The sequence below is a fragment of the Dendrobates tinctorius genome, unplaced genomic scaffold (assembly GCF_039654945.1).
Source record: "Dendrobates tinctorius isolate UK_male_01 unplaced genomic scaffold, ASM3965494v1 ptg000068l, whole genome shotgun sequence".
Lineage (NCBI taxonomy): Eukaryota > Metazoa > Chordata > Amphibia > Anura > Dendrobatidae > Dendrobates > Dendrobates tinctorius.
This window is the reverse complement of record NW_027361736.1, coordinates 3,625,545-3,647,843: the sequence shown is the minus strand read 5'-3', so window position 1 is coordinate 3,647,843 and position 22,299 is coordinate 3,625,545. Positions and strand designations below refer to the sequence as shown.

General features: G+C 46.8%; 2 protein-coding genes across 4 annotated transcripts in view; both read right to left on the bottom strand.

Annotated features, from left to right (window-relative positions):
* Positions 1–22,299, bottom strand: part of KAT6B (lysine acetyltransferase 6B) — a 695,781-nt gene that overhangs the window by 239,239 nt on the left and 434,243 nt on the right. The gene's annotated exons all lie outside the window — the stretch shown is intronic.
* On the bottom strand, positions 12,671–14,177 carry LOC141095170 (uncharacterized). The gene is made up of 2 exons (XM_073581052.1): positions 14,027–14,177; positions 12,671–13,913 (listed from the first exon to the last, which is right to left on the bottom strand). The coding sequence occupies exons 1-2, from the start codon at positions 14,116–14,118 to the stop codon at positions 12,920–12,922; spliced, it is 1,086 nt and encodes a 361-aa protein (XP_073437153.1). The 5' UTR covers positions 14,119–14,177; the 3' UTR covers positions 12,671–12,919.

Here is a 22,299-nt window from a genome sequence, read left to right as displayed (position 1 = left end):
CTTCTGTGTCATGAATCCGGGGTGTCTGGTTGCCCCCAGTTTGTCAGGGATTTATTATATCCCACCTTCCAGTTCCTGTTCTGGAACTTGCATCTCTCTGGCGCCCCCCTTACCCTCAGGTCAGTCAGGGAACTACACCTAGGATAAGTAGTCGCCAGAAGCGCTACCTTGCTGTGTACTGGCTATTGGCACTCTGCAGTGAGGGGCGGTATGTATATTCCCAGTCAGGAATACACATAAAAATCTGTTCAGTCCCTGCCAAAATCTACCAAATACCCCATAACACACTTTGCTGCCACCAGCTCCTAGTTCTGATATTAACATAAATATCGGGTCAGGAGCCAACCCACCATAGCTTTAGCACGGAGGACGTGGGGGGTACGTTTAGAGAAAGGAGAACAAAGCTAGTAAAGTTTTATAGATTTTATTCCAAAAAACAATAGGCAGTGTTTACAAAAATATAAAAGATGTTACAAAGAGAGACAGATACAAAATATACAACAATTATAAAATAAAAATTGATTAAGGTATGAACTTACAGTGATCAGACAATGACATGACAAGTGGAGATGGGGGAGGGGTTCCCAAAGGCACAGATTCAGTCCACAGCATGGATGGTATATGCGGTCTCCCCCAGGTCTAAACAACCTGGAAAATGGCTGTCCCTGCTTTATAGCTAGCCCATAAACTTAGGGACTTTACCTGTGCTGACCTCACCTTTTGGCTGGATACGCCCCCTTTGGAAAGTTATGAAAGACCTTCCATTGGTCATAACTCTTGGGGGGGAAACACGTAGAGGGACGACAGACGTATTATATGTCTGCTTACAAAATTATCTTCCATTCGAGACTAAACATCATATCTCTAGTAATTACGGGGATGCAGACACCCGTTTCTCAATTCCTAGTGAGCGAGGGGATCCAAAAATGCTATGGTGAATAGCTCTAATGATGTACATCTCACCAATATAGGTTTCTTGTATATATGAATAATCGGTGCTATTATATTTGATCTTTAAATGAACACTGTACTAGACAAAGAGCCATGTGATTCCAGAACTGCGCTCAACCAGTTTTTCTCAAACTGCTCTGAGGCACACTAGGGTCTCAAGTTACACAGCTGCATGCAGGGGAGAGGAAGGGGGCTGCAGCTTGTGAAGGGGGATCGTTGCTGGAGTATGTCATTCACAAAACCAAGGAGATGTAGCAGAGCTCTGTATGTGTGATTGAACAATAAGACTTACATCATATTTCCTGACATTCTGTAATTGGCCAGATCACATGTGTGAGATGGGGAAATCTGGAGAGGGGGGCTGTTGTGACTACAGTATGTCTACAGGAAATGCCCAGCAAGTCCTAACCCTACACTTATCCACATGTTAATTGCTGCAGGAGACTTTATCCTAATCTCAGTGTAGACCCTGCAGCACTCTGGTGTAGACCACCCATGCATCACATGGGACAATATTCAACTGAATGGTCAGCAGGCAATGCCACATTTCCCTACAGTTGTAAAGACAGTGAAAGGCAGCAGTAGGTTTCTAATTGCCAAAATGCAACAGTGAATTAACAGGCTGTCATGTGGAGGCCATGCTTTTACAGGGTAAATATCCCATAGATCTGATGGTCACAGTGGATTATTGTTCTCAGAATTCCCTGAACAACCAACATGATCCAACCATATAAGCCAATAAAAGATATAAAAGAGAAATTGCACAGTTCTGACTCAATGGAACATACAGTATTTAATAATAATGTCCAATTCAGAGAGCAAATTTAGATTAGGCAACGAACCTGTAAGCAAAGAAAAAAAATAAACTGCATTTGACTTCAGCCATAGTCGTAATCTGCAGGTAATTACCATGAAGTGATATCACTGCAGCCATTAGCTATAAATCAGGGTGGTGCAGGAGACAGCGATCAGTCAGTGAGCTGTAATCACACCTCCCGCTCTGCAGCATGTGAGCGGTGCAGGAGGCTGTAAAGGTACTGGGAGTGAAGTTCGCTGGATGCAGTGAAGGGCCGGAGGCAAAGAAGGAGTTAACAGAATTTACTTAAACAGGTTATTGACGTACAAGGGATACTCCGCACAGGGAGGTGAAATCAACAAAGAAATGGCACCGGAACACTGAGCGCAACAACAGAATTTGCACAAAAACATGATATTTGGGGGGAAGGGGTGTACGAAAGAGGTAACTTATCACTTGAAGGGGCGGGGCCTAGCTCTTGATGTGAGAAGTCGGGTGGCTGTGCTTCTCTGCCACCATTAGCCTCAATTATCCTGCACAGAGCCCGAACCAGCTAATTCCTTTACCAGGATCAGATGTCTGAAGGTCCCAGGAGTCAGGGGCGAGCTTCTGCCAGACTCAGAGAGACAGACATGGGCCGCAAAAGGCAGAAAGATGCCGGAGCCTGCAGCAGTGCCTCAGTCAAAGATGGTGCTGAGAGAGAGGAGGAGGCGGGAAGAAGAAACACAGCCTATGCACAGAGGCTGGAAGTCTCAGCCCGGCTGAACAGGTATGTGAGGGGCATGGAGACAGATGAAGAAGGAAATGGAGGGAGTGAGAAGCACAGAGATGAGGAGGAAGACGATGAGGAGATGCTTGTGCTGAATGCAGAGCTGGAGCAGGAGGAAGAGGGGGATGGTGACAATGTGCAGTCAGCTGAAAGTGCAGATGTAGCAGAGCCCACCCTGCGGGATGTATTCCAAGCTGTCTTATACTGCAAGACTGCTTTAACTGCTCTGACAAAACAGGTGAATTGCCTGAAAGAAGAAATGGGAGGCATAAAAACATCTATGCAGAAAGTTACAGCCAGATTAACTGAGGTGGAGGACAGAGTTGGTGTAACAGAAGATCACTTGACCTCAGTGCAAAAGACACAACAACAGCACACTCAGAGGATCACGGTAGTAGCCAATAAAAATGATGACCTGGAAAACCGGTCACGTAGGAACAATTTGCGCATTGTGGGCATCCCTGAGAGAGCTGAGAGTGCTGACCCCACAGCCTTTATTGAAACCTGGCTGCTGGACAAGTTTGGTGCTGATAACTTGTCGAGAGTGTTTGCGGTGGAGCATGCCCATCGCGTACCCATGAGACCCCCAGTGCCGGGAGATGGACCTCGCACGATGCTAGCCAGAATCCTGAATTGCAGAGACAGGGACACTATCTTACGAAAGGCTGGAAAGTTGACAGATCTTAACCTGGAGGGCAAACGAATCGAAATAAACCCGGATTACTCAGCCGAGGTGCAAAAGTTGCGACTGCGGTATGGCGAAGTGAAGAAACAGCTCCGCTCTTTGCATTTGAAATACTCTACAATTTATCCTGCTAAATTAAGAGTGGAAGCTTTTGGAAAGGTCTTTTTTTTTCCCGTCACCGGTTGAGGCTGCTTCATGGTTGGAGCACAACCGGAGCAATTTGAGAGAAGATAATGGCAATATGACCACATGACCCTGCTAGACTGATCACTGGACAGGGTTGTGGCGCTGCTTTACTCTGCGAAATAGGAGCGCAGAGGAGGGGGGAGAACTCCCCACTGGGATCTACGTATTATGGTTAATTGTTTGACTAATGGTTCGGGACTATGCATACTGTTGACAATAATGGAGGGGGACACGACGCATGTTGAAGTGCGGAATACTGAGAAGTTGCTCAGGTTCTTTGAGCTCCCACTCTCACGTTGGGGAGAGAGTGACAACTGCAAAAGGGGAAGGGTGGGGGGAGGGGAAGCGGAGAGGGATGGGGGAGGTGGGTGGGGCGGATTTGTAGGGAGATGGGGTTTTTCATGCTGTTTGACCAGGTATGATTGGGACTACAATGTAATGATGTTACTTGATGATGATGGATTGTTCTTTCTAATGCACAATGAGTAACCGTACTGTTCGGATGTTAAGTTGGAATGTACGTGGTATATCTGATACGGTTAAGAGGGCGGCTGTTCTGAATCATATCAAATCCTGTGAACCTATGATCGCATGCTTGCAGGAGACACATCTCACTAGGGACACTATGCACTGGTTGTCAAGAGACTGGATGCTAAAGACATATCATTCTACTTATTCCTCGTACTCCAGGGGGGTGTCAGTCCTAATACACAAAAACACACATTATGAAGAGCTGGAAGTGCATGTAGACAGTGAAGGGCAGTATGTATGGATTGCTTGCAGATTGTTCGGACACAAAATGATTTTAGTGGCTTTATATATCCCTCCACCTAAAGGGCATGTCACACTAAGAGATATCGCTAGCAATATCGCTATAACTAGTGACGTTATAGCGATATTGCTAGCGATATCGCTATGTCTGATACTTACCTCCGACCGGCTCCCCCGCTGGTTATCGCTGATCGCGCGAGAACGTTCAGGACTGTTTCTCGTCGACAGCTTCCTGCGGCGCTTCCTGCTGTGAAGACGAGCGACGCGTGGAGCCGGGCGGGAGGACGCAGGATCGCCTAGTGTGACAGGTAAGTAGCGATCCCCGTCCCCAGCGATGTCGCTAGTGAGATCTGCCTGTGTGGCAGCTCACTAGCGACCACTTAGCGATGCACCAGCGATCCTGACCGCGTCATATCGCTGGTCGGGATCGCTGGTACATCGCTAAGTGTGACAGCACCTTTACTCTAAAAAGAAACTACAAGCAGTACTGGAACTGACGGGCAGATGGGGGAGACTCCATTGTTGATTATGGGAGATGTTAACAACACTATGAATGATTATTGGGATAAAGTACGACCGGCAGGTACGGAAGCTGGACAGGACAGGATGACTGCCTTTGGCAAGTATGTAGGGGAACTTGGGCTGGTAGATCTGTGGAGAGTACGAAATGAGGGTAAGAGGACTTTTTCATGTCATTCGGCAACACATGGAGCACTGTTGAGGATTGACCTGGCTTTGGGGGATACTGCTATGGACGGGATGGTGGGGGAGGTGGAATACTTACAGAGGACTCTCTCGGATCATGGTCCTATGGTGGTCACGCTTCTGGTGAGATCTGCTCAGGGTCAGAGGGGAGGTTGGCGTCTTCACCCGACGTGGCTTAAAGTGGTGGACATGGGTGGCATAACCAAAGAGTTAGAGCACTTCTTCCAAATGAACGAAGGGAGTACTGAGGCCACAATGGTATGGGATGCCATGAAGGCGTTTATGAGGGGACTTTTTGTAAGTGAGATTGCGAGGTGTAAGACCAAAACTAAATTGGCAGATCAACAAATAAAGGATGACCTGACAAGAGCGGAGGCAGACATGATTTTGGCGCCAACGAGTGAAGCTCACAATAGATTAAAATTGGCTCAGGAGGCAGTTGATAAACTGCACATGATGCAAGCTGAGAGGAAAAGGGCATTTCAGCAAGCCCAATTCTTTGAAGAAGGAGAGAGAGTGGGTCACTTGTTGGCGGTGATATCTGCGGCACAGAGGGAGTCTTCCAGGGTGTATAAACTGAGAGATCAAACAGGGGCGACTCTGACAGACACAAAGGACATACTGGAGGTCTTCAAGGCATATTACATGGCACTGTACACTTCGAGAGCACGGGACACAGAGGGGGATGTGGAGAATTTTTTGGAAGGCATTTCACTACCTAAATTGTCTGAGGAAGATAGGTTGAGGTTGGAAGAACCTGTCAGTGTGGAGGAGGTGGAATGTGCAATACTGTCTATGCCCAATAACAAATCACCGGGAGCTGATGGTCTACCTGGGGAGGTGTACAGGGAGTTAGTGGAACTGCTGGCTCCGAAATTGAAATCTGTGTTTGATGAGGCTTTAGTGATGGGGGCACTGCCGAGATCAATGGAGGAAGCGGTGATAGTGGTTCTGCCGAAGGAGGGAAAAGATCCCATGGATGCGGAGTCGTACAGGCCCATTTCGTTGTTGACAACGGATGTCAAAATACTCGCTAAGATCCTGGCCACCCGGCTCACCGGGGTTGCGCATACCATTATACATGAGGACCAGTCGGGCTTTATGCCTAACCGCTCCACGGCTGTTAACTTAAGAAGATTATTTCTTAATATGCAACTGCCTGCTGATAATGGTGGCAGGAGAATAGTGATGTCATTGGACGCTAGAAAAGCATTTGATAGCGTGGAATGGCAATACTTATGGAAAATCATGGAACTGATGGGATTCGGCCCCACGTTCATGGCCTGGGTGAAGTTATTGTACTCATCCCCAAAGGCGGTAGTTAAGGTGAATGGAGAACAGTCCGGGATGTTTGACTTGCATAGGGGCACAAGGCAGGGGTGTCCGCTGTCCCCGCTATTGTTCGCGGTGGCAGTGGAGCCCCTGGCGGCCAAGATCAGAGCTGAGAGGGGAGTGGTCGGATTTAAATTTGGGAAGCTGGAAGAAAAAATATCATTGTATGCCGACGACATCCTGTTGTTTTTGGAAAGTGCAGGAGAGACACTGGGGTGCGCGATGGATGTAATTAAACAATTTGGGAGCATTTCGGGACTGGAGATAAATTGGCACAAGTCTTATGTCATGGCTGTGGATAGAGCAATAGAAGCGGAGGAGATAGATGAGAGGGGGAAACAACTCCAGCTAGTTTCACAGTTTAAATACCTAGGGATATGGGTAGCTCTTCCACTGTCCCGATTCACGGGTCTAAATTTGGTTCCTCTGCTAGAGAAATTTAAAGGGAAAATAGGTGCATGGTGCAAATTGGCTTTAACTGTAACGGGTAGAACTAACCTGATTAAGATGGTCCTTATGCCACAACTAATGTACGTTTTGCACAATTCGCCGATATGGCTACCAAAAAAACGGTTTCGGGGCATTGATTCTATCTGCAGATCCTTGATATGGGGCAAGAAGCAGGCACGGATTAAATTTGGAACTCTGCAAAAAGGAAAGGAAGAGGGAGGACTGGCCGCACCAAATCCATGGGTCTATTTCTTGGCAGTACAGGGCCAGCATGTCAGGGGATGGAGAGAGCTCAATTGTGGAGGAGCAGCTCACCGGGTGCTGGTACATGTGACGGGGAGACGCCCACTTATCCAGGGTCTAGAGGATGGTACCTTTAAGAAATAGGGAGCACCATATCCTACCATAGGCATGATTCAGAAGGTATGGGACACCATTAAAAGGATCAGAGGGGTGGATGAGCTGACTAGGTACTCACCGGTGTGGGACAATGAGCATCTGCCGGAACTTAATAAGCTGCGTCAAATGGGCAATTGGAAGGCAAAAGGAGTGAGATATGTGTGCCAGCTGCAGAGTGGAACGGACCTGAAGACCTTTGAGACATTGAGAGAGGAATTTGATTTGCCTTCGATATGGGGGTTTCAATACTATATGCTTCGACATATAGGCACAGTGTAGATTGGGAGCCATGACGGTTCAGGGCGACATTGTACTAGACTTTGTGTGTATGAAGGGAGGGATGAGGGGAGTTATATCGAGCATATATCATGATCTACTACACTCCTATCTGGGGGACAATCACCTCACTGCAAAGAGTAAATGGGAAAGGGAGGTGGGTACCCTCACAACAGAACAATGGGAGGCTATTCTTGAATATGTCCCGAAGATCTCTCTAAGCGAGCAGGCACAGCTCTCCCAATTATATGTAATACATAGAACATACAAAACACCGCTGGTCCTATTCAAGGCGGGCTTGAGGGGAGACTCTAGCTGCCCTAGATGTGGCACAGACCAGGCCGAACTGTTACACATGCTATGGTCGTGTCCGCGGCTGGTGGCATACTGGCTGGTCGTTATCAACAAAATTGAGAGACCTTATGCATGTACAGGAATCCAGTGCTGTGTGTTTTGGGGGAGGTGGATGGGATACCTGTCTCAGAACATTACAAAGTGGCAGTAGCGAGGTTGCTGTATGTGGCACGCAAACTAATAGCACGAAAATGGAAGGATTCGGAACCCCCCACTAGGAGGGAATTTATTGCTCAGACACGTACGGTAATGCATTTAGAGGAAAGCATTTACAGGCGAAGGCATGGTGAAAGAACTTTCGAAAAAATATGGTCCGCCTGGATGGTGGTGATATGATTGCTAAGACTCTCAAGTATACCCGGCACAAGGAGTATTGGGGGAGGGGGGGGATGGCTTTGATTGTATTATTACAAGATATGTGAATTGTTACATGTATATTGATATCCACTGTTTATTGTTTAAAATCTTTTGAAACCTAAATAAAAATAACTGGTTTAAAAAAAAACTTATCACTTGAAGTTCTTGTTGGTGAGAGGCTCGAATATCTGCCGCTGGTGTCATAGATCGTGGACAATGTCTCTGGCTCTGTTAGGGAGGAACGAAATGCACTGTTTCCCGATCGTGCCGATGTATCTGGACTCGCATGGCTTGAGTATGTTGGAATGTAGAAACAGTCTCTTTTGTTGATTCCTCTGGGATGGCGCAGAACATGAGCAGCTCGCAGGCCACAGAAGAGTGCAAGCCTCTAACAAACTAGCTATGAACAGGGCAAGTAAAATTATTTTTGACTGGGAGTGAGAATGACCTGACCGGTACAGGAACATCCAGGGACAGCTCAGTCAGGACATACTCTGTTGGTAAGTCAATCTGCAGTGAACTAGAGGATGCGGCGTTCGCAGTCGGAGCAGTGGGGAGTCAACCTTCTCCTTGTTCTCCTGCCGCCTTCCCGCCAAATCTCCCCTGTTCCAGCGCTCAGCCCCTTTTATCTCTCCCAAGCCCCCTGCTGCCCAGTGCAAAAGTCCTCCCCACGCAGATGAATCGTCCCTTGGCAGCAGTGGTGACAGTCCTAATAGTTCCAGCCCCAAAGAGCACAGGGAACCGCTGACTCTGTCCTGGCTTAACTTCTTACAAGGCAGTGATCAGTCAGTGAGCTGTAATCACTCCCCCAGCTCTGCAGCATGTGGGCGGTGCAGGAGACAGTGATCAGTCAGTGAGCCGTAATCACTCCTCCCGCTCTTCAGCATGTGTGCGGTGCAGGAGGCAGTCATCAGTCAGTGAGCAATCAGTCAGCGAGCTGTAATCAATCCTCCTGCTCTGCAGCATGTGTGCGCTGCAGGAGGCAGTGATCAGGCAGGAAGCTGTAATCACCCCCCTGCTCTGCAGCATGTGTGCGGTGCATGAGGCAGTGACCAGTCAGCGAGGTGAGCTGTAATCACCCCCCCTGCTCTGCAGCATGTGTGCGGTGCAGGAGGCAGCAATCAGTCAGCGAGCTGCAATCACCCCCCCGCCGCTCTTCAGCATGTGTGCGGTGCAGGAGGCAGTGATCAGTCAGTGAGCTGTAATCACTCCTACTGCTATGCAGCATGTGTGCGGTCCAGGAGGCAGTGATCAGTCAGCGAGCTGCAATCACCCCCCTCCCCGCTCTGCAGCATGTGTGTGGTGCAGGAGGCAGTGATCAGCCAGCAAGCTGTAATCACTCCCCCGCTCTGCAGCATGTGTGCCGTGCAGGAGGCAGCGATCAGTCAGCGAGCTATAATCACTCCCCCTGCTTTCAGCATGTTTCCCCTGATGTTGCACTTCCAGTTAGATGGCTGCACTTGTCTACATGTTACGTACCTGCAGATTAACACTATGGCTGCATGTATTTACTTTTTTCTGACTGGTTCCCCATAAAACATGGCAGATTTCTGATAGTGTTTCATGTTATTTGATAAGTTTGGTTCAACTGCAGTGTTCTGTCCTCACTAAATGAAACAGAATTCAAGTAGCTTATACAGGCAGCTAAACCGCTATACCGGGGTCCAATAAGGAGACTGTAGGTTGAATCTGTGCTTTATTGAATGTGATGGTATATTCGCACGATGAAACAGCGATGCTATCACAAGGGGAGAAGAGAAATGAGATGCTTCCTGAATGCAGGCAGAAGGAAAATGGTGGACTGGAGGGAAATACCATAATCCTTTGCAAAAGGCTACCAGGATGCATTGCAGCCTTACCAGAATGCACTGCAAAAGCTTACCAGAATGCACTGCTAAAGAGTTTTTCTATACTTCCCACTGGATTCTCTTAGGTGGCAGAGGTGCATCCCAGTCATATGCTTCCTTAGTTAAGTCTCGTAGTAAAGCTTTGCCTTGTACAGTAACAGGAGCTGCAAAACCCAAGGGATCGTACAGGCTGTTGATGCTAGACAGGACACCTCTGCGAGTGAAAGGCTTTTCTTCCTGGCTGATCTGAAAGGTAAAAGTGTCTGACTTTAGATTCCAGAGAAGCCCGAGGCTGCGTTGCATTGGTGTGGGGTCTGACCCCAGGTCCAGGTCTTTGAGACCGTTACACAAGTCTTGTGAATGGAATGCTTTCATGAGTTCTTGGCTGTTTGAGGCTATTTTACGCAGCCTGACATTAGAGCAAGCAAGTATCTCTTGGGCTCTCCCGAGAAGACTGATGGCAGTCTCATTTGAAGGCATGGCTTTCAGACAGTCATCAAAATAAGTCTTTTTCTATGAATTGTCTGACATCTGATCCGTATTCTGTTTCTCCTTCTTGAGTTGACCTTTTGAGTCCATAAATGGTGACTGCAGGAGAAGGACTATTGCCAAAGATGTGCACTCTCATGCGATACTCTGTGACCTCTTTAGTAGGATCATTGTCTCCGTACCAGAAGAATCTTAGGAAGTTCCTGTCTCTCTCTCACACAAGGAAACAATGGAACATTTGCTGGATGTCAGCAATGAAAGCAAAGGAATCCTTACGGAAGCGCATAAGTACTCCCAGCAGTTTGTTATTGAGGTCTGGTCCTGTCAGTAGAGCATCATTCAGGGAGACATCATCAAACTTAGCACTGGAGTCAAACACCACTCTAATTTGGTGCGGTTTCTTATGGTGGTATACTCCAAACATGGGTAGGAACCAGCATTCTTCAGAGTCTTTGGCTACTTTCACACATCAGGTTTTCGGCATCAGGCGCGATCCGGCGTCGTGCCGGAGCGCCGGATCCGACAAATGTTTCGTAAAACCGGATGTGACGGATCCGTTTTTCTGCCGGATCGTCTTGCTCTTGACAGACAAAACCGGATCCGTCTCATCCGGTTCATCCGGTTTTCGATCCGTTTTTCGACGGATTACGCAGGATCCGGTTTTTAAAATCGCCCCTTGTAGCCTTCCGAGCGGGATTGGCTACTGAAAAACTATATATAGCGTGTTCCTACAGCCCTTCTTTGACAGGTTGTAGAGGAGAAAGTGCAGGTTGGAGAGAAGAGCAAGTTACTGGCGAAGATGGATGTTGTGATTGGAAATATTTTGAAGAATTTGGCGGATTTTACAGCGGAGGCGAATCGTTTGAGGGTGATTGTTCTGGAGAAGGAGAGAGCGAGACAGCAGCGCATCAGGCATCGTAGACGACGTTTGTGGATCCACCCCATCACAGCCAAGAGAATGATGCGTGGGGTCTATTCTACACTCTGCATGGACCTTAGACGAAACCCGGATACATTTTTTGGATATGTTCGGATGAAAATGGAGAATTTTGATTACTTGGTGGAGCGCTTTGCACACCTCATAAGAAAATCGGACACCTATTGCCGCTTCTCTGTTTCACCCGCAGAGCGTCTGATGCTGACTTTAAGGTAAGCCACATTTATTGGATATGCTTGCATCAGAGCACACTTTCACTGCAATCTTGTTGGTGGTAGTTTGTATCTCCAAGTGTTATAGCTGAGTTTTGGTATGTAATGCTGTGATTTTAAACTAATTGATTGTTTTTTAATTCCCCACAGATTTCTTGCAACTGAGAGGTGGATTGAAATTTCAGAAAAGTTTCAACAGATATGTCAGTTTCCGAACTGCTTGGGCGCTGTGGACGGGAAACATATCCGCATTGTAAAGCCAGCCGGATCAGGATCGGAATATTTCAATTACAAGAAATATTTTTCAATTGTCCTCATGGCCATCGCTGACGCGGAATACAAATTTATTGCTGTTGATATTGGGGCCTATGGCCGCTCCAATGACTCAAGTTTTCAAACTGTCTGCCATGGGGCGTAAACTGTATGGAAACACCTTCCAGTTCCCACCCCCTAGACCGCTGCCGCAAACATCTGGTCCACCTATGCCATTTGTCTGTGTAGGGGATGAAGCCTTCCAGCTGTCAGAACACCTTTTGAAACCGTACGGTAGCAGAGGATTGTCAAGAACAAAACGCATTTTTAATTACCGCCTCACAAGAGCAAGAAGAATGGTTGAATGTACCTTTGGTATTCTGACAGCCAAATGGCGGGTCCTATTGACTGCGATCAACCTCAAGACAGAAACTGTGGACGAGGTGATCAAAGCTTGCGTGGTACTCCACAATTTTGTTATCTGCAAGGAACCCATTTCCATTGAGGACACCTCTGAAGAAACCACCTTGCAAGATTACCATGACATTACCACTAGAAGTTCTTTGACGGTTTCAGTAATGAGGGACAATTTTGCACTATACTTTATGTCACCTCAAGGCAGAGTACACTGGCAGGATGACAGAGTGTGAAAGATTTGTGCCCTTAACTAAACTTGTGTACCTTCTGTACCAACAGTATATACCTTTGCCAACCAAAGTTGGCTATCTTGTCATGGTCTTACTATTTTTACCTTTAGGCCACAGGTGTGTACCTGGTTGTGTTTTATGCAAAGTATTTCACCTTTTAACAAAAGTTGTGTACATTGTTAGGAAATCACCAACAATAAACACAACTTTTTAGGTGAAATACTTTGCTTCAAATACAACCAGGAACACAACTGTGGCAAAAAGCTAAAATGTATCCATAGTTATATACCTGGTTTTGAATACCTTTTTACCTTTGAAATACCCCGTATTTAACCTTTTTTTTAAACATAGTTCGCCGCAGAAAGAAATGACAGACAACCATTGTAAAACGATAATTTAACTTTTATTTAAAATATTTTTTTTTTTTAAAATGATTTTAAAGTGAAAAAAACTTTTTTAATAAATGTTTTAAACCAAATGACCATTTTTATTAAAAAACACACATTATAAATCTGTGTAGTGTGGGGTGGAAATACTGCTGGAGGGGCTGCGGGACACTTCGACACTGGGAGTGTGGAGAGAGGACTGGGATCGTGGTGGGGAAGGAACAGTTAGAGGTGAAGGTGTGGAAAAAGCTACAGAATGGGTGGACATGTGGGAGGCAGAAGAGGTGGTGGGCGGTGGAGTGGAGGGTTGGACAGGGACTGTAGGAGCAGATGATCTTGATGGCAAGTTGTATGGGGAAGGAGTTTGGTACGGGGAAGGAGTTTGGTACGGGGCAGGTTGCTGGAAGTGGGGAGATGTCTGGTACTGGGGAGGTTGCTGGTACTGGGGAGGTTGCTGGTACTGGGGAGGTGGCTGGTATGTAATAGGAGGGGGAGGATGGAAAGTGGCTGGAGGGGGTGCAGGTGGAGGAACTACTGGGGTGGGAGGAGGAGGTTGGGAGGTAACGTGCTGGAGAGCACCGTGGCATGAATGCATTACATGCATCTGCTGGGTAGGAGAGAGCGTTTCCATGCGCTCCACAACAGACCTGAAAAAGGTGTGGTTTGGCGAAGATCTTGCTTCTGAATGCATGGTTTGCAGAAGTGTCTTCACCTCCAGAATGCTGGAGTTGATCTGCTGAAAGCCTGCGGAGATTTGCTCTGACAAGACTTTTAGACAGTTCTGGAAAGATGCATTCAGATACAAGAACTCTGGTGCATAAGTCTTTTCCTGACCCCTCTGCCGCTGCCGCCCAGTACCCGCAGGTGTACTAGAGGTGGCAGGGGCAGAAGGGTGGGGTAAAGGGAAAGCGATCTCCTCACCAGCAGCTTCATGTAATGTAGGCGGCCACGATGCTCCTGTGCTGGTGGATGGGACAGATGGGTCGAATGTGTGGGAAGGCTGGGAAGGTGCAGATGTACCGGGGAGGTCGAAGTGTTCCTCGGTGCCGGTCTCCTCAGGGATCGCCTCAGAAGGGTCCAATCGTGCAAGCTCCCGAGTGCTGCTCACCGTGCTGTGGAATAAAGAGAAAAAAAAACAATTAAAATAGTGACATGGCATGGCCCTGGCTGAAAAAAAATTGTTACATCTAAACATTTTTTTTCACATGTGGTGTGTAATATTTACCTTCTGGTGATCATTGTATCCCGGAGGAACGACAGGGCTCGTGCGTACTTGTACTTGCTCCTGCGTCCTCCAGATCCACTCGGGGCCCGCATCTCTTTATTGAACTCCTTCTTGAAACGATCCCTCACAGACCGCCACTGCTTCACAATTCTGTCCCCTGAAACGAGAAAGGACAAAGTGGTTAGTATACAACATCAGTGTTTCCCAAACTCCAGTCCTCGTGGTCCCCAGGGGTCATGTTTTCAGGATTTCCATAGTAAATAGAAATCCTGAACACATGATCCGTGGGGACCACGAGGACTGGAGTTCGGGAAACACTGGTTTACATCAAGCAACCGGTACTGTATATACTTACGCTCTTTAATCTGGGCCCGAGCATCGAGGTCCTCCCAGCGGTCCACAAGGAGCGAACAGATTTCCTCCCAGAGTCGTCGGGTAACGATCAGGTCAGCATGGCGACGGTCAGCCATATTCCATAGCGGCTCCCTTTCTATGACGAGATCGATGAGGTGGTCCACATCAATTCCTCCATCCTCACCGTCTGAGTCGGGAGCACACTGTGATGGCTGTTAAAGTAAAAGAGAAAAATAGCAAAATTAGTCACCACACTTAAGACATGAAATAAAAAGTGTACCAAAATTTCACTTAAATATTATACTTACACGCTGGTGACCGCCGCGTTGCTGTCGCCGACGACCCTGGGAGGCACTGCGAGGACCTCTTGGCCTAGCACCAGATTGGGAAGACTAGAGAAGAAAAGAAAAAAATTTATGTGTTTGGATGTAGGCATTTGTTTGCTGTGTGTGGTCTGCAGAACATTGTTTTCTATGTGTTGTGTGTAGTGTGATGTTGTGTTTCTGCGTTTGATGCAAAAAACTTACCAATTGTGAGCCCACTCCAGGTGTCTGTCCACCCCTTCCTTCTTCTTCTGGGAGCTCCTATTCAGCTTGTGATTCCTGTTTTGAAATAAAAGGCAATAAATAGACATATATTACAGAGATGATGGATTTTGGAAATAAAAACTTACCGTCAAACGCTGACGATGCGAGGGAGGGCTCCCAGAAGAAGATGTGCTGTCTTCCTGCTGGCCAGACTCCATGCCTGTGGGTGGTGCTGCTGCTGCAAGTGCTGCCACTGCTGCTGCTGCTGCATCTCTTGGGCGGCTGTTGAATAAAGAGAAACAAAGGGCCAATGAATATCTTGATATTCCATGGCCCTAGTTTGGAGGAATCAGGGATTTGATAATTACCGTCTCTCATCTGCTGCTGGACTCCCCTCCCGTTGTTCAGCATGCTGCTCCATTTGGGGTGGTGGTGGTGCTGATGGGGCTGCTGCAGTGGTCTCCTGCCTTCTCCTGCGCCTGGTTGCTGTCTTGGGTGGCATGTTGGGTGTGGCTGAGGGTCCCACTGTCATGCTTTTATATATGTGTCTTGTGGGCAGAGCTACTGAGCATGCTCAGCCCCAAAAAAACGGATCCGGCGCATTGCGGCGCTCATAGGCTTTCATTGTGTGAAAAAGCCGGACACGCCGGATCCGGCATGTCCGGCTTTTTCGCCGGAGACAAAAACGTTACAGTAGCTGTTTTTTCCAGACGCCGGATTGCGACACATTGCCGGATCCGGCGAAAACCGGATGAAACGCATGGCCATCCGGCACGATCCAGTGCTAATGCAAGTCAATGGGGGGGGAAACCGGATCCAGCATTGCATTTCGCCGGATCCGGTTTTTGTCAAAAGTGCCGGATCGCGCCTGACGGCGAAAACCTGATGTGTGAAAGAGGCCTTTGAGAGTGGGAGCTAGTTCTGCATGGCAGTTCTCAAAAATCTATGACATGAAGGAGAAAAAGTGATCTCTCATCTCTGGTTTCCTTTGTAGATTATATTTAAGAGAGGAGAAACGTTTTAATGCCTGATTTCTGTTGTTTGGTAGACGTGGTCTGTGGGTTCTGAAGGGAAGAGGTGCGACCGAGCTGTTGGTCTCATCTTTTACAAGTCCCTTGTCCATTACCTCTAAGAACAACTTGTCCTCTGCCAATATTGCTACTTGGTTGTCTTGCTTAGTTCTTTGGAAGACTGTGCACCCCAACTGATCCTCATAGCTTCCTGACACCATACTGCTGTCATGAGTAAAGTCTATTAAATGATTGGGCAGTTGGATGCTGTGTGGTAGTTCCTTGACATGGAACTCGTTGTTGCAAGGTTGAAACAGAGATGGGCGTCCTTTCTCCAATGTATTTGTTAACATGCTTGTCACAGAAGATGGGGCGTGCATGTGTCCCAAGCATACGTTTCCTATTATGACCCATCCTAGGTCTAGCTTTTGGGCATAGGGAGCATTGTGGAGTCCATTGATATGACATCTCACTTTATGGACCTGTGGATATTTCTTCCCAACAGCAGTATTATCTGAGCCTGATGGTCGAGTTCCAATATAAGGTGTGCTATGCGTTTTAAGTGAGCGTGATGGATTGCCACATCCGGCGTAGGTATTTCAGATCTGTTGTCTGGGATCTGATTATATTTGATGATTGTACTTGGTGAATGTTTTTCCCAGCAATATGCGCTCCTGAAGGATGATGATGGAACTTGATATTGAGATTCAAGGATGATTTTTATTTTTAATTCAAACTAGAATACAACCGGTTTTGACTTCTAAGGCCGGGGTCACACTAACCGACGCAAAATACGGTCCGTAGTTTACAGGCGTAATACAGATGAATGACCCCTAAATAGTGCTCCGTATGTCATCCGTAAGCAAGGTGTGGTCGTGTATTTTGCGCATGTAAGCATCCGTATGTAATCCGTATGCCATCCGTATGCTGAGATTTTCTCGCCGGCTTGCAAAATGGACATATAATGGAGCTCTATGACAGGTTCTATAACACAAAAGAAAGAATAGATTTAGACACAATGACATGTGTCTCAATGACATGTGTATATATATATGTATTCTATGTCATTGAGACACATATTTATATTTCACAGAGTTCTTCATAGCAGAATAGCCGCTAATTCAATTGCCGGCTTTTGTGAAATCATTCCCCAACCCGACATGAAATGACACATGGTTTACATACAGTAAACCATTTCATTTCATGTTTTGTATGTCTTTCATTAGTAATTAGATGAGGGTTGATGTGTAAAATTTGGGAGGTGTAGGTGTTAATTTAAGGGGATAATTCGTTGTAAAAAAAATGTGTGGGCTCCCGCGGTAATTTGTCAATGCGGGAGCCCACACATTTTTTTACAACGAATTAACCCCTTAAATTAACACCTACAGCTCCCAAATTTTACACATCAGCCCTCATCTAATTACTAATGAAAGACATACAAAACAAAACATGAAATTAAATGGCTTACTGTATGTAAACCATGTGTCATTTCATGTCGGGTTGGGGAATGATTTCACAAAAGCCGGCAATTGAATTAGCGGCTATTCTGCTATGAAGAACTCTGTGAAATATACACTCACTGGCCACTTTATTAGGTACACCATGCTAGTAACGGGTTGGACCCCCTTTTGCCTTCAGAACTGCCTCAATTCTTCGTGGCAGAGATTCAACAAGGTGCTGGAAGCATTCCTCAGAGATTTTGGACCATATTGACATGATGGCATCACACAGTTGGCGCAGATTTGTCGGCTGCACATCCCTGATGCGAATCTCCCGTTCCACCAAATCCCAAAGATGCTCTATTGGATTGAGATCTGGTGACTGAGGAGGCCATTTGAGTACAGTGAACTCATTGTCATGTTCAAGAAACCAATCTGAGATGATTCGAGCTTTATGACATGGCGCATTATCCTGCTGAAAGTAGCCATCAGATGTTGGGTACATTGTGGTCATAAAGGGATGGACATGGTCAGCAACAATACTCAGGTAGGCTGTGGCGTTGCAACGATGCTCAATTGGTACCAAGGGGCCCAAAGAGTGCCAAGAAAAAATTCCCCACACCATGACACCACCACCACCAGCCTGAACCGTTGATACAAGGCAGGATGGATCCATGCTTTCATGTTGTTTACGCCAAATTCTGACCCTACCATCCGAATGTCGCAGCAGAAATCGAGACTCATCAGACCAGGCAACGTTTTTCCAATCTTCTACTGTCCAATTTCGATGAGCTTGTGCAAATTGTAGCCTCAGTTTCCTGTTCTTAGCTGAGAGGAGTGGTACCCGGTGTGGTCTTCTGCTGCTGTAGCCCATCTGCCTCAAAGTTCGACGCACTGTGCGTTCAGAGATGCTCTTCTGCCTACCTTGGTTGTAACGGGTGGCAATTTGAGTCACTGTTGCCTTTCTATCAGCTCGAACCAGTCTGCCCATTCTCCTCTGACCTCTGGCATCAACAAGGCATTTCCGGCCACAGAACTGCCGCTCACTGGATTTTTTTTCTTTTTCGGACCATTCTCTGTAAACCCTAGAGATGGTTGTGCGTGAAAATCCCAGTAGATCAGCAGTTTCTGAAATACTCAGACCAGCCCTTCTAGCACCAACAATCATGCCACGTTCAAAGGCACTCAAATCACCTTTCTTCCCCATACTGATGCTCGGTTTGAACTGCAGGAGATTGTCTTGACCATGTCTACATGCCTAAATGCACTGAGTTGCCGCCATGTGATTGGCTGATTAGAAATTAAGTCTTAACACACAGTTGGACAGGTGTACCTAATAAAGTGGCCAGTGAGTGTATATATATATATATATATATATGTGTCTCAATGACATATATATACTTATATATGTATGTATTCTATGTGTCTATATCTATTCTTTCGTTTGTGTTATAAAACCTGTCAGTGTGATTTTACTGTATCGCGCACTGAGTTGACGGCTTTTCTAAAGGACACTGGGTGCGTATTTCTCGCAAGTCACACTTCTGGTCCGTGTGTAATGCGTATTTTTAGCACACCCATAGACTTGCATTGGCGTACTATGGGCGTAGTACGCTGACAATCGCAGCATGCTGCGATTGGCACGGACCGTAGAATACAGACGAAAAATATACGGCTGTTGGGAGCTGCCCCATAGAGAATCATTTGTCCGTGTGTAATGCGTGCTTTTAACGCCTCTCACTCGTCCGTATTCCTCTCTAGTGTGACCCCGGCCTTAGAGTCTTCCTCAGGTTTAATGTCAAGCATCATCATCCTTCAGGAGCGCATATTGCTGGGAAAAACATTCAAAGTTTTATAACCTATGAAAGCGCTGTCCAGTGCTCTCAGTAGTTCCTAGATCTTTGCAGCAAACTGAATGGAAAGAGAAATGGAGTGATCCAGGGATTGGATCTACATGCAGTATCTCAAGACACCAAATAGGTGAGTGTATTCACACTGAGTATATACCTTTGGAAACTAACTACTACACTTAGAAGCTTGCGCTTCCCATTTTTCTCCCTATAATCACCTCTTGTTTCATGTACTCGATGATTGTAGGTAGTGGTAGGCAGAATCGTCCGTCTAAGGACTCAATTTGGTAGTCTGTAGCTTTCCTGCCTGCTGTTGTCACAGTACCCGCACGTGTCTTTAATGAGTAGGGGGTGCTTGGCCCTTTGATGATGAATAGGTCAAAGAATGTTGATCTAGCCAAGGATTGATTACTTTGATCATCCAAGATAGCATACAGTCTTACAGCTTTGTCTCTATGGCCCTTTGGGTACTCTCTGACGAGGCATACTGTATCTTTGAACAGGACCTACTGTCTATTGTCCCTTTACAGACTTCAGTACATTGTGAAGTCATCTCTGGCGTAGCTGCATCAGTGCTCCTTTCCTCCCCGCCATGCTCACTGTCAGCTGGTATGTTTTTTGCACTCCATGGAGCTGGGCCAGGGTGTAGAGCAGTGTTATGATCTGTGGTGCCACACTCTGAGCATTTACACTGACCTTGCATTCCTTGGTGAGATGAGTTGTGGATGAGCAGCACTTGTAGCAGATAGCATTCTCTTTCAGGAAGTTTCTGCAATCTGGCATAGATTTTCCACTGAAGGCTCTGCATTTCAGGAGAGGATGAGGCTTCTGATGGAGTAGGCACTGCTTGTCAGGGTCCTGTACCTTTGTCTCTGATTGAGAGCGGCCAGCAGACCTGTAATTGGAACTTGGAGAAGAAACATAAGTCTTGTGCAATGCCACAGATGTTCTGCGTGGGTTTGCAGCTGGTGACAGTGTGGCATATGACATTGAAAAATCAAAGCTGGGATCATTTCTGATTGACGTATGTTCATGTATAAAGTCTACAAAAACGGAGAAGGGAGGGAATTGAACACTGTGTTTGTATTTGTACGTGGAACCATGTGTGAGCCACCTCTCCTGTAGATTGTAGGGCAACTTTAGGACTATAGGGTTAGCACCTTTGGCTGTGTCAAGGAATGCAAGTCCTTGTAGGTCACCTTCACATTTGGCAACTAGGACATTAGCAGGTCACTTAGTTCTCTAAGTTTCTGGAGACCTTTGTTAGATATTTTAGGAAAGTCATCAATTCTTTTTAACAAGGCTCTCTCTATTACCTCTGCTGAGCCATAACACTCCTCCAGCCTCTTCCAGACCTCTTTGAGGTCGATCTCAGGGTGATTTATATTAATGTCTCTGATCCTTACTGCGTGTTTGACTGACTCTTCTCCTAGGTATTTGACTAAGAGCTTTATCTCTTCCCTGTGTTGTAGCCCCAAGTCTCTAGTGACATTTTGGAAGGAAACTTTCCAAGCTCTGTAACCTTCAGCGTGGTCAGTGAATTTCATGAGACCCTTGGCAACCAGATCACGTCGTATGAAGAACTTAGCAAATTCTGTTGTGAACCGGTTGTCAGCAGAGTATACTGGTGATAGGTCAACCTGATAGTGATGTGAGGTGTGTTCATACCTGTTAGTATCCTCAGGTTGGCACCAGCTGGTGTCATATTGCTTCAGTCTGACGTGCGGTGTGTCAATAAGGTGATTCACGTTGGTTACCTGGCGAGGGGCAAGGTGGTCATTAGCAGAGTTGTTTTGCTCCACGTTTTCCTGGAGCTGAGCTTCATGATGACTCTCACTCGCTTCACTGGAGATGTCGTGTTCTTGGTTATAGTTTGGATCAGGAAGTTCATTAACATACTGAGATGTGCGTTGTGGCAAATCTTGCAGTGGCAACTTCAGACTTGACGTACTGCTTCGGCTACGCAGCTCAGGGTTGTGCGCAGCTTCTAATGATTCTGCTTCAGCTAGGGCTTCGGCAGCTTCTCTTTTTACTGCTAGGCTCTCTAAGGCAGCATCCATGCGTGCCTTCTCTAATTTAAGTTGCATCTCTTCTTCAGCATAGCTTGCTAGCATTTTGGCGGCTTCAGCATTTGCACGTGCAATGGCGACCGTGCTGCTGAAGGAGATAGTCTTTGAAGAAACAGATGTAACAGATTTTGTCCCGTATGATTTGTGGGACATGGTGTCTTGGAGGAATGCTTGACTGTGGATAGATTGCTGTAGCTGTATTAGTCTCTGTGTAGCTGTTGACTTGAATCTCACAAGGTGATGGCTGCAGTTTCACTAGTTCCTGCAAGCTGGATGAAAGGCTGTCCTTTCCCTGAATTCCACTAGCTGGATGGCCGCTATTTCACTGGCCCCTGCAGGATGGAAGGCTGTCCTTTCTCTGAGTTCCCACTAGCTGGATGGCAGCTGTTTCACTGGCCCCTGCAGGATGGAAGGCTGTCTTGTCTCTGAACTCCCACTAGCTGGTGTCATGGTTTGAACAGGGTTCTTGCCCTGCACTCACAAGGTTAAGTGTTCATGGCCTCTTTCTGGATCTGGGAGGGGTATTTATACTCACTCTTTACCAGGGTTCTCTGTCAGCTATACTGTTGTTCTGGTGTGTCTGACCCCTGGTGTGCGTGTATTCTGCGTTGCTTGTTTGCTTCCCGTGTATGACCCGGTCCGTTCCCTCACTCTGTACTCCGTCTCTCGTTTTGGTACTATTGTCTTTTCTGGTTTTGACCCCCTGGCTTGGCTATCGTTACTCCGTTACAGTTTGTCCCTATTGTACCGTCTACTGCCGGTTCTGGTTTTCTGATCTATTGCTACATCCTGACTATCCATTCTGCCTAACCCTTTGGTACTGTATTGCTATCTCATGCTTTGACCTGGCTTGATCTGGTTTCTGTCTCTGTCTATGCCCCTTGGTAACATTGCCCTGTAGTTACCTTTATAGGAGTTTCCCTGCAGCTCCTGGGTGTGTGGAGCTTAGGCCATGCCCCCAGCAGTCACGTGCCTCAGGTCCTGTGAGCTTGGAGCATGCATCATCACCACTGAGACCCCGCTC

Coding starts and splice junctions, on each gene's coding strand:
- LOC141095170 (XM_073581052.1), bottom strand. CDS start 14,118: ATGCGGGCCCCGAGTGGATCTGGAGGACGCAGGAGCAAGTACAAGTAC. Junction 13,914..14,026: donor GATACAATGATCACCAGAAG/GTAAATATTACA, acceptor TTTATTCCACAG/CACGGTGAGCAGCACTCGGG.